The sequence below is a fragment of the Brassica napus genome, chromosome C2, assembly GCF_020379485.1.
Source record: "Brassica napus cultivar Da-Ae chromosome C2, Da-Ae, whole genome shotgun sequence".
Classification (NCBI taxonomy): domain Eukaryota; kingdom Viridiplantae; phylum Streptophyta; class Magnoliopsida; order Brassicales; family Brassicaceae; genus Brassica; species Brassica napus.
Window position 1 is genome coordinate 21,903,777 of NC_063445.1, and position 16,125 is coordinate 21,919,901.

At 37.2% G+C, this 16,125-nt stretch overlaps 1 protein-coding gene across 1 annotated transcript; it reads right to left on the reverse strand.

Annotated features, from left to right (window-relative positions):
* Positions 1-12,049: 12,049 nt before the first annotated feature.
* Positions 12,050-15,821, reverse strand: LOC106441484 (transcription factor bHLH160). Its single transcript, XM_048748429.1, has 3 exons — positions 13,149-15,821; positions 12,726-13,076; positions 12,050-12,273 (listed from the first exon to the last, which is right to left on the reverse strand). The coding sequence occupies exons 1-3, from the start codon at positions 13,431-13,433 to the stop codon at positions 12,199-12,201; spliced, it is 711 nt and encodes a 236-aa protein (XP_048604386.1). The 5' UTR covers positions 13,434-15,821; the 3' UTR covers positions 12,050-12,198.
* Positions 15,822-16,125: the final 304 nt, after the last annotated feature.

Below are 16,125 nucleotides of genomic sequence, written 5' to 3' on the forward strand. Positions count from 1 at the left end.
AACAAAATTATAACATGCTATTGTTAATTTATATTACGACTTATGTGAATAATATAAAATAATATAAATTTTTGTTGTTAGTTATTTTCTTTAGGGCAAATCTCCAAAATAGCATATTTCTAAGTTTATATCACAAAAATAGCACTCAAAAACTAAAATAACCAAAATAGCATCTTCCTAAGTTTATCATTTGAAAATTTTAATTTTTTTATTTTTCAAAATTTGAAATCTTATCCCCAAAACCTCATTTCTCAACTCTAAACCCTAAACCCTAAACCCTAAACTCTAAGCCCTAAACTCTAAACCCTAAACCCTAAGCCCTAAACCCTAAGCCCTAAACTCTAAACCCTAAACTCTAAACCCTAAACCCTAAACTCTAAACCCTAAACCCTAAACTATAAATCCTAAACCCCACCCTTTAACTCTAAACCCTAAGTTTGTGACTTTTGATAAAACATTAAGTGCTATTTTTGTGACTTTTGACCTTGAGTGCTAGTTTGGGAACAAAAACTTGATTTAGTGCTATTTTTGTCTTTTTCTCTTTTCTTTATGAAGAATATAATTGTACGATAGTATGTTATTGTATCATTTGTTACTGTTTAGTTAGGTCATAAAATATGTAAATGGAATGATATAAATTAGTATACATTTTCTTAAAAAGACAAAAAAAATTGATTTATAAACATACTATAAAATCAAAGATTTAAGTAAAGTAAGATAAGAGACACTATAAGATTATAATTTTAAAATCTTATAAAATTGAAACACAATATACTTTTTTCTTCTTTTTCACTATGTAGCAACAAAATGTATTGGTGTTCATTTAGCCATTTGTCATTGGTTTTACTTTTAAAAATAAAATAAAATTCAACTATTAAAAACATGTTAAGAATATTTGTTTGGTAATATGAAGTTGCTATAAAGTATTGAGAACTATTATATTTATGTTAGTTGTTTTATTATATTTTATTACAGAGTATTAGACCATCTTCATTGGTGCTCTATATTTTTCTCTATAATTTCTATTAAAATAGAGTAACTCTATTATAGAGTTAGTTTTGCTCCAATGGTTAACTCTATAATAGAGTAGAATATAGAGCAATGTTACTTTTATATATATAGAGCAATGTTACTTTTTTACTCCAAATATAGAGTAAAAACAACATTAATCTATATTCCACTCTATTATAGAGTAACTCTATTATAAAGTTAACCATTAGAGCAAAATCAACTCTATAATAGAGTTACTCTATTTTAGTGGGAATTAAAGAGGAAATTATAGAGCACCATTGGAGATGCCCTTAGTAATATCACTTTCCACTCCAAATATAGAGCAAAAATATGATATTCCTCTATATTTCACTCTATAATAGAGTAATTTATAGAAGAAAAAATAGAGTCACATTGGAGATGGTCTTAGTTTAGTTCGTATAGTTTTGTGTTTTCTATCTAGTTTTGTTCAATTTATAATAAGAACTAAGAAGATTACACATATGTTGCAACTTGCAATTCCCTGTGAACTCGTGCTATAACTTCAAATATGAAGTTTTTTGCTTTCCAAAAAGGAACTTCAAAACTTCAAATTTGGAGTTTTGAGGAGTGAAACTCTATATTTGAAGTTTCACTACTCAAAATTTCAAATTTGAAGTTTCATATTTTTATTTGCATTTTGGTCCCTACAATTACACATCACATATATGATTCATAAATATTTTCTTGTTTATTGTTTAATCCTTATAAAAATTATATCTCATAAATATTTTAAGTTTTGTTTACAAAATTTAAGTTTACACATAAAATTAAATAAAACTTTAAAATAAGATTTAAAATATTTAAAACTAGATTTAGATAACAAAAGTATACAAAAGAAACTTACCAAAAAAACTTTTAAAAAATTACATGACGACATAACTATTACACAAATTTAAATATTACAACAACACTAATAGTCAGGTAAGTTTGATCAGGAACCTTCAAAATTTCAAAATATTGTCCAATTTGTTTTTTGTGTAACTGAAGATGGTTGTTGTTGTTGATGATGTCTTTTCGTACAATTCTTTCTTGTTCATATTGAATATATTCACGAGTATTAATATCATCAATAAAAGTTAGTCTTTTAGCAATATTTTATGTTTCTCTTCTACTTTGTTATTCTAATCTAATGTATTTACAAGTATTAATATCACTCCAATTTCAACAATTTTTATCTTTAATCTACAAATTAAAATGTGAAGAGTCATTTTTACTTCGAAATGCACTAGTATATCATATATGCATTACAAAATAACTTTATGGAATAATATGGTATTTTGCTTGAAGTTTAATATTAATTAAGTTATTTTGTTTAAATTTTTTATATTTTTATATAATATTTTATTAATTAACATTGTTGTAATATTTTTATACATGTGCTAGTTGTTTACAAAAATTTTGTGGATTCAAATTAGTTATGACAAATATAAGGACCATATTATAAAATAGAAATAGTTTTGAAGTTGAGTTTAAAGTTTTGGTTTTGGAGAATAACACTTTTAAACTTTAAATATAGAGTTTTGGAAACTTCAAAATAGAGTTCTTTTTTGGACATACTCTAAAACAGGTAGCAACTGTGTGAATTTACCTAATTGGTGGGGCCAAACTTGAGTACAAGCTTGCTCCAAGCTCAACCCCAACATTGCTTATAACCGACACTACAAGAAAACATAATCTTAACGAGGGCGGTTTTCCTCGTTATTTCGTCGTAAAAGAGGCTTTACGACGAATTAGCGAGGAAACGCGTTTGCTCGTTACACGTCCGTCGTAACACATATTTCCTCGCTAATTCGTCGTAACTTAGCGAGGAATATATTTCGTCGTAAAGACGAAGTAGAACGATTCATCGTAAAGACGTCGCTACAATTCCTCGTAAGGACGTCGCTACAATTCCTCGTAAATAACTCGAAAACAGTTCCTCGTAATCTACACGTAAATACCTTGAAAGATTTTCCTCGCAAAATACACGTAACAACCACGAAATGATTTCCTCGTAAAATGGTCGTAAACATTTCCTCGTTATTTCCTCGTAAATACTTCCTCGTAAAATACTCGTAAACTGTTTCTCGTCATTTCCTCGTAAGATTTCCACGTAAAGAGGTCGTACATTAGCTACGAATTTACTTCGTTTTTATTATTTTACAGAATTTTAAAATATAATAAAAAAATAATTAAAATTATTTAATTTAATAATAAATTAAAATTCAAAATAAAAATAAATTCATATGAAAATATTTTATAAATAAATAAGTTTTGAATTTATATAATACAACAACAAAAAAAACTAAGGGTCGTTCATCGCCCGGTAGAATTCATCACTCCTCCTCGTAACATCCGCCTCGTTATGTACGTCGCCGGATGACTCGCCATGAATGGGATGTTGTTGTCGCATGTTCCTCAACATGGACTCCCATTCCGGATTTGTGGCCGCAATAACGTCTAAGAAGCCCTCGACTCCACCCATACGAGATTTTGTCGCGGTCAACTCGTTACGCAGCTGAGCGGACTCTCTACGCAGCTCCGTGACTTCATCATCCCGTCGCTGACCATAAGACGATGTCGCTCTCGGAACATCGTTGACGGAACCAATACCCAATGTCCGTCCCTTTTTTTTAGGGACAACCTTAAAAACAAAAAAATAAATATTGTAAGTAAATATTTAAAGTTAAATTAAATGAATAATTAAAAATTAATTTTTTTGAAAATTTACCTCCTCGTAAATCTTATCCACTTCAAGTGTGGATAAGGTGACGGGTAATCCGTCGGTAGACTGCTGGGTCAGCTGAGTCTGGCGGTCTTCAACCCGAGCAACTACGTCGTTGTAGATTTGCTCGGACTTGCCATCTACAAATACGCCCGCCTTGTTCTTGTGGGTCCTCTCGTAAAGTTCCATAAGAGACGGGAGATGTCCCGTCTCTTTGGCCTAAAAAACAGTTAAGAAAGTTAGAATAAATTAATATAATTATTAAAAAAATTATTTAATAAAATATTTAATTACCATTTCCAAACGGACACCGGCGTGGGGTTTTTGGCCCGTAGTGTGAAGCATCGGCCCGTTCCCGTGCTCATCGACCGTGTTACGGGAGTTAGAGCAAGCCTGGGCGATTCTAATCGAATCAGGAAGGCGCCAATAACGGATGAGGCCATCCCACACGTCCGTGGTGAGCTCAGCGGGTTTGCCACGCTCATACCCCTTCACGATCCAGTCACCCTTCCAGTTGGAGACCGTGTCCAACAAGCGAACTTTCGCTTTCGCGTTAAACTTCTTCCTCACCCTCTCAGTGATCCCCAAAGCCCAATTATATTTTTGCTGTTGGAAAAAATAAATTAACAATTAGTTTTTTAGAAAGTATATATATAAATCATGAAAAAATTAAAAATATATAATTAATTAATAGAAACTTACAGCGTAAATTTTGAACCACGTCTTTCTGACGTAGTGAGGCGTCTTACTCCAGTTTGGATGTGCCATGGAGAAGTAACCCTTGATCGTGTCGGTTACGTCCGATGCAAGACATCCGTCAACCCCCCACCTGGAAAATACAAATTTAAAATATAAATTATTTTTTAATGTTATAAAAGATATTTAAACGAATTAAAAAAATTAATGCAACATACCACAACGTTCCGTCCGGTCGGTCTGGGTCGATGACTGGTAAACCTTCTCTGCCTGGCAGACTGAGAATGTCCTCTACCGTGTACTGCGAGTAAGGAGCACTCGGAGGCACCATCAGATCAGGATGAATATCAGCGACCATCGGAGGTGCCATCGGAGGAGGCACAGGAGGAGGCATCGGAGGAGGCACATGAGGAGCCGATGGTGCACTAGAAGAAGTAGACCCAGAGACTCTCTGAGTGTACTGAGTCTCGGGGACAGTCTCCTGGCCCGAAGAACTGGGAGCGGAAGAAGAGGCCGGGTCTAAACGACTACCCGGCTCACCGAAGATCTCTCTGTAATGGGCAGTAAGTCTTCCTTTTCGAACCTGGAAAAAAAATGAAATTTTTAAAATTAACATCAACAATATATTTTCCAACATTATCCACCTAATCAACACTAAATAACATAAAATCCGCAAACCTATCTAAATTCCCTATACTAACCACCTAATATATCCTAAACTAACCAAATTAGAGAGGAATCAGAGAGGCTTACCATTGCTACGAAATGGAGAGGAAGTAGAGAGGAAGTAGAGAGGAAAGAAAGAGTGAGCGGTCGGGTGTATATATAAGATTACATATCGTCGCAAATTCGTCGTAAATTTACGACGAAATAGCGAGCAGTTACAAAGGCCCGTGTTTTTTTTTACGAGGAAATGGCGAGGAATCACAAAGGCCCGTGTTTTTCTTTACGTGTACTTTACGACGATTTTGCTTACGTGGAATTAACGTGATTTATGTTTAAATCTTTTTACGTGGTCTTTACGACGATTTCATCCTACGTGGAATTAACGAGGGTTATGTTTAAATCCCTAGAACCCCAAACCCGAAACCCGAAACCCCAAACCCCAAACCCCAAACCCCAAACCCCAAACCCCAAACCCCAAACCCGAAACCCCAAACCCGAAACCCGAAACCCCAACCCCGAAACCCGAAACCCCAAACCCGAAACCCCAAACCCGAAACCCGAAACCCCAAACCCGAAACCCCAAACCCCATATTCCTTATTTTCTACTTCATATATTCCAAACCCCCATCTTTAATTTTCTACTTCATATATTCCAAACCCCAAACCCGAAACCCGAAACCCCAAACCCGAAACCCGAAACCCCAACCCCGAAACCCGAAACCCAAAACCCGAAACCCCAAACCCGAAACCCGAAACTCGAAACCCCAAACCCGAAACCCCAACCCCGAAACCCGAAACCCGAAACTCCGAAACCCCAACCCGGAACCCGAAACCCCAAACCCGAAACCCCAAACCCGAAACCCGAAACCCAAATCCCCATCTTTAATTTTCTACTTCATATATTCCAAACCCCCATCTTTAATTTTCTACTTCATATATCCCTAGAACCCCAAACCCGAAACCTGAAACCCGAAACCCCAAACCCCAAACCCGAAACCTGAAACCCGAAACCCGAAACCCCAAACCCCATATTCCTTATTTTCTACTTCATATATTCCAAACCCCCATCTTTAATTTTCTACTTCATATATTCCAAACCCCATATTTAATTTTAGGTTTCGTCGTTATTTCCTCGTTGTCTTACGTGGATTTTACGACGATTTTATGCTACGTGGACTTTACGACGATTTCATCCTGCGTGGACTTTACGACGATTTCATCCTACGTGGACTTTACGACGATTTCATCCTGCGTGGACTTTACGACGTTTTCATCCTACGTGGACTTTACGACGATTTGTGCTTACGTGGAATTAACGAGTGTTATGTTTAAATCCCTAGAATCAGAAACCCGAAACCCGAAACCCCAACCCCCAAACCCCATACCCTAAACCCGAAACCCCAAACCCGAAACCCGAAACCCCAACCCCGAAACCCGAAACCCGAAACCCCAAACCCGAAACCCCAAACCCGAAACCCGAAACCCAAACCCGAAACCCCAAACCCGAAACCCGAAACCCCAAACCCGAAACCCGAAACCCCAACCCCGAAACCCGAAACCCAAAACCCGAAACCCCAAACCCGAAACCCAAAACTCGAAACCCCAAACCCGAAACCCCAACCCCGAAACCCGAAACCCGAAACCCGAAACCCCAAACCCGAACCCGAAACCCCAAACCCGAAACCCCAAACCCGAAACCCGAAACCCAAACCCCATCTTTAATTTTCTACTTCATATATTCCAAACCCCCATCTTTAATTTTCTACTTCATATATCCCTAGAACCCCAAACCCGAAACCTGAAACCCGAAACCCCAAACCCCAAACCCGAAACCTGAAACCCGAAACCCGAAACCCCAAACCCCATATTCCTTATTTTCTACTTCATATATTCCAAACCCCCATCTTTAATTTTCTACTTCATATATTCCAAACCCCATATTTAATTTTAGGTTTTGTCGTTATTTCTTCGTTGTCTTACGTGGACTTTACGACGATTTCATCCTGCGTGGACGTTACGACGATTTCATCCTACGTGGACTTTACGACGATTTCATCCTGCGTGGACTTTACGACGATTTCATCCTGCGTGGACTTTACGACGATTTGTGCTTACGTGGAATTAACGAGTGTTATGTTTAAATCCCTAGAATCAGAAACCCGAAACCCGAAACCCGAAACCCCAACCCCCAAACCCCATACCCTAAACCCGAAACCCCAAACCCGAAACCCGAAACCCCAAACCCGAAACCCCAAACCCGAAACCCGAAACCCGAAACCCAAACCCCCATCTTTAATTTTCTACTTCATATATTCCAAACCCCCATCTTTAATTTTCTACTTCATATATCCCTAGAACCCCAAACCCCGAAACCCGAAAGCCCAAACCCGAAACCCAAAACCCAAAACCCGAAACCAAAAACCCGAAACCCCATATTCCTTATTTTCTACTTCATATATTCCAAACTCCATCTTTATTTCCATTCCAAACCACAATATCCCACATTTGCTTATTCATAAAACAAACTCCCAGCATTACCTTATTCATAAAACAAACCCCACATTATCTTATTCATAAAACAAACTCCCTCATCTTATTCATAAAACAAATACATCAATCGGATACATCGACATTCTCGTCATCACTAGAAACATCATCATTTTCATTAAACTCGTCTTCAACAGCTTCGTCTGTGGCATCATCGGTAAGATCTTCGTACTCGTGATTATGCGGATCAATGAGAAGGATGTCATCAATTTCTTGTTCAGGTTCCTCGACTTCATTTATCTGTTCTTCTTGCAATGGTGGTTCTTCTCCACTGATGATTCGTCCTCGAGGTGTAACTTTGATCACTGCTAACCAATTTATACCTGAATCTCTCATCCGAGGGTATGGAAGGAAGCTAACTTGGTCTGCTTGTGAAGCTAAGATGAAAGGCTCGAATTTGTTGTACCTTCGTCCACCGTTGACATCAACTACACCGAATTTGTTAGACCGAACACCTCTGTTGACGACGGGGTCGAACCATTCACATTTGAAGAGGACGCATTTCAGCTTCAGTATCCCTGGAAATTCGACTTCAATAATCTCCGTCAAGATCCCGTAGAAATCTGTTTCCCCTTTCACACATATTCCATAGTTACTGGTCGCCCGCTGTCTACCATAGTCATATGTATGAAAAGTATAGCCTCGTGTGAAATACATCTGTGATGTGGTGACCTTTACAAGTGGAGATTGAATTACTTCGTGTAACCACTTAGGATAATCTGCATCGTCGTCGTCATAATCAACCTGCAAAAATAAAGAGAATGTTAATGAAATACAGATAATGTATGAAAAAAAAGTTTTAGTTAGTACCTGATTCCGCAACCACTTAATGAAGTGTTGATCTTTCCTTTTGTCTACGTCACTTGTGGATATACCAGGAAATGTTTCTTCGACTTGAGAAACAAATAGGCTGTAAAATCACATTTTATAGGAATGAATCTCTCGCAATTATACAATTAATTATACTTATATGTGTTTCGAAGTGTCAATATATGTTACCTTTCAAAATAACGCATCAATGGATCTTCGCAATTGAGTAGAATATAGGTGTGTGCACTATGAGCGTCTTCTTCACTCGACCACCAAACCTCTTTACACTTCCCACCGAGTCGCCCAATCTGGCTAAAGATGTCTGGAACACCAGCAACTGCATATGTTGGCGCAACACCACCATCATCATATCTTCTTGGAGCTCTTCTCCGTGTACGTACTTTTGACGCAAAGTAGTACGATGTGAAGTGAGAAACTTCTTCCGTCAAACTTCCAGCAATTATAGAACCTTCAACTTTGGCGAGGTTCTTTGCTTTTCCCTTCAAATATTTCATGGCTCGCTCATACTGATACATCCATCCGTAATGTACAGGTCCACGAAGCAATGCCTCATATGGGAGGTGGACAGCTAGATGCTCCATGACGTCAAAAAATCCGGGAGGAAATATCTTCTCCAAGTTGCACAATAAGATGGGAATGTTCTCCTGAAGCTGTTCCACAACTTCTTCTTTAAGAGTGCGTGTGCTCAGATCCCTGAAAAATGCTCCAATGCCTTTTATATTCAAAAAAAAATTAAACACATTGTTAGTCATATATTATTTTGTAAATTATTGTGATATAATACACTACGTACCTGCAAGTGCTTCATGTACGTTTGTTGGAAGTAGCTCCGCAAATGCAAAGGGCAGTAGTCGTTGCATAAATACATGACAATCATGACTCTTCATCCCGGAGAACTTTTGACCCTTTTCAACACATCTAGAGAGATTCGAAACATACCCATCGGGGAACTTCACTTCTGATGCCACCCAGTTGAACAACACCGACTTTTTTTCTGAAGATAATCTGAATATCGGAACGGGAACTTGTCCATTGCTTTTAATATGTAACTCGCTTCTTGAGCAAATATCCGGCAAGTCCAACCTCGATTTTATGTTGTCTTTTGTCTTCCCTGGGACATTCAATATTGTATTCATGATGTTCTCAAAGAAATTCTTCTCTATATGCATCACATCGAGGTTGTGGCGCAGAAGAAGATCCTTCCAATATGGCAACTCCCAAAATATACTCTTCTTGTGCCAGTTGTGATGAACACCGTAAGAATCTGGCATATTACGAGGGACATGCCAATTACCACCCCAACGAACTGTTTCGTTAGCTCCGTAGTAGTCGATTTGCGCTTCAATTTGTTCTCCAGTTAGATATGGAGGAGGAGTGTCTCTCACAACCCTTTTGTGCCTAAACAAATTCTTGTTTCTTCGGTAAGGATGGCCAATGGGAAGAAATCGACGGTGACAATCAAACCAACTTGTCTTCCTACCATTCTTCAGTTGAAACGCATCTGTCGTTCCATTACAATATGGACAAGCTAATCTCCCATGTGTAGTCCATCCAGACAACATCCCATAGGCAGGGAAATCACTTATGGTCCACAAAAGCATCGCTCGCATCGTAAAATTCGTCTTCGTTGAACAGTCATACGTCCTCACCCCTGTTGACCACAAATCCTTCAACTCTTTTATCAGTGGTTGTAGGAAAACATCCAGGGACCTTTTTGGATGGTTCGGACCAGGTATTAATATGGTCAAGAATAGTAACTCCCGTTGCATGCACATCTCCGGTGGCAGGTTGTATGGAGTAAGAAAGACTGGCCACAATGAATATTGTCTCCCTGACATTCCGAACGGACTAAATCCATCTGTGCATAATCCGAGATACACATTCCGGATATTGCTAGCGAAATCTGGATGTACTTTGTTGAAATGTTTCCAGGCTCTTGCATCTGATGGATGAGTCATCTCACCATCCGTCTGAGTATGCTCGGCATGCCATCTCATCTTTCCAGCAGTCTGCTCTGATTGATACAATCTTTTCAATCTGTCTGTAATTGGTAGGTACCACATCCTTTGGTATGGTACCCTATTACGTCCCCGTCCTTGCGGCTTGAATCGTGGCTTCTTGCAGAATCGACATTCTTCTAGCTTCTCATCATCTCCCCAATAGATCATGCAGTTGTCGATGCAAACATCTATCATCTCAGAAGGCAACCCAAGACTATAAACCAGTTTCTGAATCTCATAATAAGAATCAGCAGACACATTGTCTTCCGGCAAATACTCTTTAAACAAGTCCGCCCATTCGTTCATGCAACTTTCAGGTAGATTGTGATCAGTTTTAATATTCATCATTCTAGCAGCTAACGACAATTTAGAGAGACCTTCTCTACAACCACTGTAAAGTGGTTGATTCGCCGCGTTTAACATTTCGTAAAACTTTTTTGCATCTATATTAGGTTCTTCATCTCCATCATGAGCTACGAATGCATCAGCTACCATATCATGAACCCTATCATAATCTACCATCTCCTCTTGCTGGTAACTATGTTCATTATGCAAATGATGATCAACCGGTTCTTTTTCCTGAAAATTGCTATTACTACTACTAGCTTCATTCTGATCATAATTAAAACCTTCTCCATGTTGAAACCAGATATAGTAATTTGCCGTGAAACCTCTATTTATTAAATGCTTCCAAACATTTTCACGGTTTGCCAGTTTCGAATTGTTGCATTTCCGACAAGGACAGAACATCTTACCACTTTCTTGGGCGAGCGGTGTTGAATCTGCTTGATGCATAAATGTCTCCAGACCCGCAAGGTATTCTTTCGTCACTCTCCCGTTAGCATCTCTATGCATATACATCCACTTCCGCAACTCGTAAATATTCCCGGAGCCAGCCATTTTTTTTTCTTTCACGTTTTTTGTTGTTGGTGTGTTTAAAATGATGTTTAAACATCCATATTTATAGGAAAATTCGAATCTGGTAGTTGTAATTTTGCTATGAATTTACGACGAAAATTAATTAGGTGGGCAAAAAAAACGTGTAACACCTATAAAGTTGGTGGATTCAAAAATTTCCTCGCTAAATACACGTAAACTATTCCCTCGTAAATACCACGCAAAGTTTACGTCGTATTTACGAGGAAATAGTTTTTCCTCGTAAAATACTCGTAAAGTTACATCCACTTTACGACGAAACAGTTTTGTCGTTACGTTACGAGGAAATAACGATGACTTTAGTTTTTCACGTAAATTCGTCATAAACTCGACGCAAATTTACGAGGATTGTTTTTCCTCGTTAATTTTCGTCGTTAAGCATGTGTTTTCTTGTAGTGCGACTTCAAACTTGTTCCCTTAGAATGATCAAAATGACACAAAACTCTCTCGAATCTAATTCAACATTTTCACAACTTGTTTTAAAAAGTACGAAGCACGCGAGTTCAATCCCCAAATTGGTTATTTAGTATCACTAAGAAGTATTTTAAGCAAATGAAAACATATTCTACATGTAAATTTGAATTATGAGATTTCAAACGCCAAACCAAACATGATCAAATATGCGTCAACAAAACTATTCCATAGTCTTCTTTTTTTTTTTTTTTTTTTTTTAACACAATATATTATAAGCCCAAAAGGTTTAAGTGATTACAACAGGAGTTGAACTCCACGGTAAAGTGATTCCATAGTCTTCATCTCACTTAATTTCATTTGTATTTTGTCTTGTCAAGAGAGCGTAGAGATGATGTTGTTCTTCAACACTGTGATGTAGTCTTCACCTTCAGATGGCTTCTCATCAATCTACACTTTTCCATAAACTTCTCAATTGTTAGTTCTCTAGAGACTGTGTCAGCTTTCACTATCTCACTATATAATTGCTAAAAACTAATTAGTGAATTATGTTTAGTGATTTTTAGTATATATCATCGATGATCAGCTGTCAATAATAGATACATATATGTGTAAATTATCCCTCTCTATACCCAATATGACACTCATATATATATATATATATATATATATATATATATGTAATCAAGATCCAAATAGTTTTCTCTCAAACCGAAAGAAACTGCATGTGTCTTAAAAATCCGTTCAATATTAACTAGAAGCGATCCTCCTAAGATGAACCCTAATGAAGCAAATATTGTTGGATAAGAAAGTAACATCTTTATCCATATTCATGTCTAAAACTGATTAGCAAAACATATATGTGCCTGAGAAATGAAGTATAGATAAGAGAAAACACGTACTTTAACATGGAAGTTGTAGCAAACCACCTTTTGGTCTCGGCACACTAGAGATGTGGACGCACTTAAAATACAAAAACCTTGCATCTCCATTACGTGAAGCAAGTTCGAGAACTCGTCTGCTTTTACCCTTTTCATGCTTATCTGCACAACAACCTCATCACCTGATCCCTCCAATTCAAGAACCGAGATTGCACGAATGTGAGGATCTTGTCGCTCTAATTCCCTGAATCTCTTGCTCTGGACCGCTTCTACAAGCTTCTGATTTCTGAGAGTTAGCTCTTCAACTTCATTATGTAGCATAGGAATGTAAGTGACCACTCTATCCATTATAGACGGCGCACACCATTTCTTCTGTTAACAAGCCTATATGATTTATATATGTATACATATATATATTCAAAAGCAAAAGGGAGATCATCAAACCTTGGAGGAAGAAGAATGATCAGGAAGAAGAGTGCCAAGAGTGAGGTAAGAGGCATGAAGTCTCAGCCTCCTTAGACGCTCATTGGCGCTACGTTCTTGTTTCTTTGCTACACTACTTGGGCCATGAGCATCTTGATCATGCAATACTACTACTACTTCCTTCCCTTTACTTTCTGATTGAGCTAGGCACGTATCGTTCTTCTCTCCGGACGCACCGATAGTTTCTGCAGGGATATGCAAGAGATCGTCTAGTAAACTGGCTGCTAAAGTCTGATGATTGTCCATACGCACCAACGGAAAGAGAAACAAATACGGCAACAACAAAGAGGCTTCGATCTCTCTTCTATTAAACGAGATGGTCTTAGTTTATACTCAACCTAATTAATCAACCTCTAAACCCTAATCAAGTTAACAAGATGATCTTGAATGACGATATGATATATGTATGTAGGTGTGTATATATAATAGAGATATACATTGGAATTAGCCCAAGTCAACCCCCATAAGTAGTATCTATGAGAATAAATAACAATGCAATTAAGCCCCCACAAACTATATTCTCTAAAAATAAAGCACTCCAAAGGCAGTCTCATATGTACAAGCAAAATGTAAACTTAAATATATTAGAAGATAATAGTAAAAATAAAAATAAAGACAATCTCAAAGATTCACAGCTCACAGCAAGTTGGCCGGAGTGGGGAACAGTACTCCAGTAGTATAATATCATGGGCTCTGCAGCAGGCCCGGCTCAAATATTAAAAAGGCCCTGTGCTGCCTTATTTATTTTTCAATCTTTAGTTATATTATAGTTAATTTGAAACCTAGGACCTTAATATTTATAATTCTTAACAGAATAGGGCCCTAATTTTGTAAAGGAAAAAACAGGACCCTGTGCAAATGTGCTGTGAGCACATGCTCTAAGCCGGCACTGCTCTGCAGTACAATACCGGTATGAGAGAAAAAGAAGAAAACAGAAAAAAACGAAAAGGAATCTTACGACAGAACCAAAGATTCTTACCTGATTCATCTTCTTCTTAAGGATGCAGAGGTTGTCATATAGTCAAAGTCTCAGTTTTTCCTAATGTCTGGTCTGGTTTATGTGTATGTACGCAGGTCTTTTATGCAGTACAAATGGTGTTAAACTGTAGTACACAGTACTTACATTATTGTAATTATTATTTTTTAAGAATGTATTCGTTGGGATACATGTAATCCGGACTCCCCACTCTCTTCTATAAGCCCTTGATTTTTATAATTCCTCATTTGTATGGAATCTATTGTTTAAATTAATATTCTCTAATGTATTATAGTCTTTAAAATAAGAATTAACTCCAAAACTCAAATGAATTTTACTCCGACCTAACTTCATTTTAGAGCGAGAAATTGAATAATGAATTATAAAAAGATACAACAATGTTTCATTCTTGAAGCAAAAAAGTGGAATTGAAAATATCTTATTTCAAATGGAGTTTGCAGAAAAGAATAAAATATGATTAAAGATGATCTAACCCTTGTGTTTTCAGTCCAGATATTGTGTGTTTTCAATTACTTTTATGATTTTCCTTTCTTTTCATGAATTTGTGTTTATGTGTTTCTCCTTCGTTTTTTCTACTAGTGCGATCTTAGTTTGGTCGTTTTACTTATAGACTTCTCACATGTAATATGCTTACGCGGAAGGGGCTCGCCGACAATGGTGACTTGGAAGACTGTTTGGATCAGCCATCTTCAAAAATTTATTGCTGCAAAGATGCTATGCAAGGTATGGACAGTTATCCCAGAACGTGAATGTTGTGCTTCTAAAGCTACCGGACAGTTGTACTATCAATGAGGTATATTATATCCTATTCACTCGATCGTGGGATATTTCCTTTTGACTCGGTTGAGTAATCTTCTCATATCAAAACTAATTACAGTTGATCTTATCATCTTGTACCAGTCCCTCAGTTGCAGCATGGGTTACTCACCCAAACTGCCGTGAAAGCTTGTAAAGAGAAATGATGGAAATCTTTTAGTAAAAATGTCTGTAAGCTGGTATATGGTGACTCGAACTGCTCCCATTTGTACCTTTTCGCAAACAAAATGTATGTCTAATGTCTGTCTTTATATGCTTTATTCGTTTATGTTGAACAGGATTAGAAGAAGAGCAGTGGCGGACCTACTTTGAGGGATGGGGTGTCATGTGATACAGGTTAAATTTATAACTTAGTATTTTCCTTGTGAATACAAGAGAATTTTTGTAGTTCAAATGGTGTATATAGTTCATCGTTGACACACTTTTTCCTGGGTTCAAACCTCACAAATGCTCATTTTTCCTTCATTTATTTTTAAACTGGACTTTGGCCCAAAGACTATGACCCTCCTTAAAACACAGCCTGGATCCGCCACTAGAAGAGAGATATACTACAATTATGTTATCACAAAACACCACCGTTGCAGCGTTGCTTGGCGAAGAGGCTGTCCCATTTCAAGCAGCAGATTTCATGTCTAACACCCCTCAGCTACAGCTTTAGCTACCCCTTATATTCTGCCTCTGCTTCTCGCCCTCTGCACTAGACTTTATCACCGTTGGTTGTCTCTTTGCAGACCACGATACAAGATTGTCTCCTAGGACTGATCTTATCATCTTATACATACATGGCTGACCAAGAAGCGTTTGCATTTTGTTCTTCTCTTAGAGCATCTTTATCCCTAAGAGGTGTTTAAGGACTCTTAAGCATATTTAAATATTTTAAGTTGAAAAAGTTAGGTTAAGAGTCTTATTTAAGAGTCAGGACAATTTACATGGTCCATTGCAAGTATCTTATTTACGGATTCTTAAAAAAAAAATTATTTTGTTAAACTTAAATTTTATTAATACAATTATTAAACATAACATTTTACATATAGATAATGATAAATAAAAACAGAGAAATAAAGATTAGTTAACAAAAACGAGAATAACTTGAAAGAAGCATCCGAGCTCAGTTGTTGTCTTGAC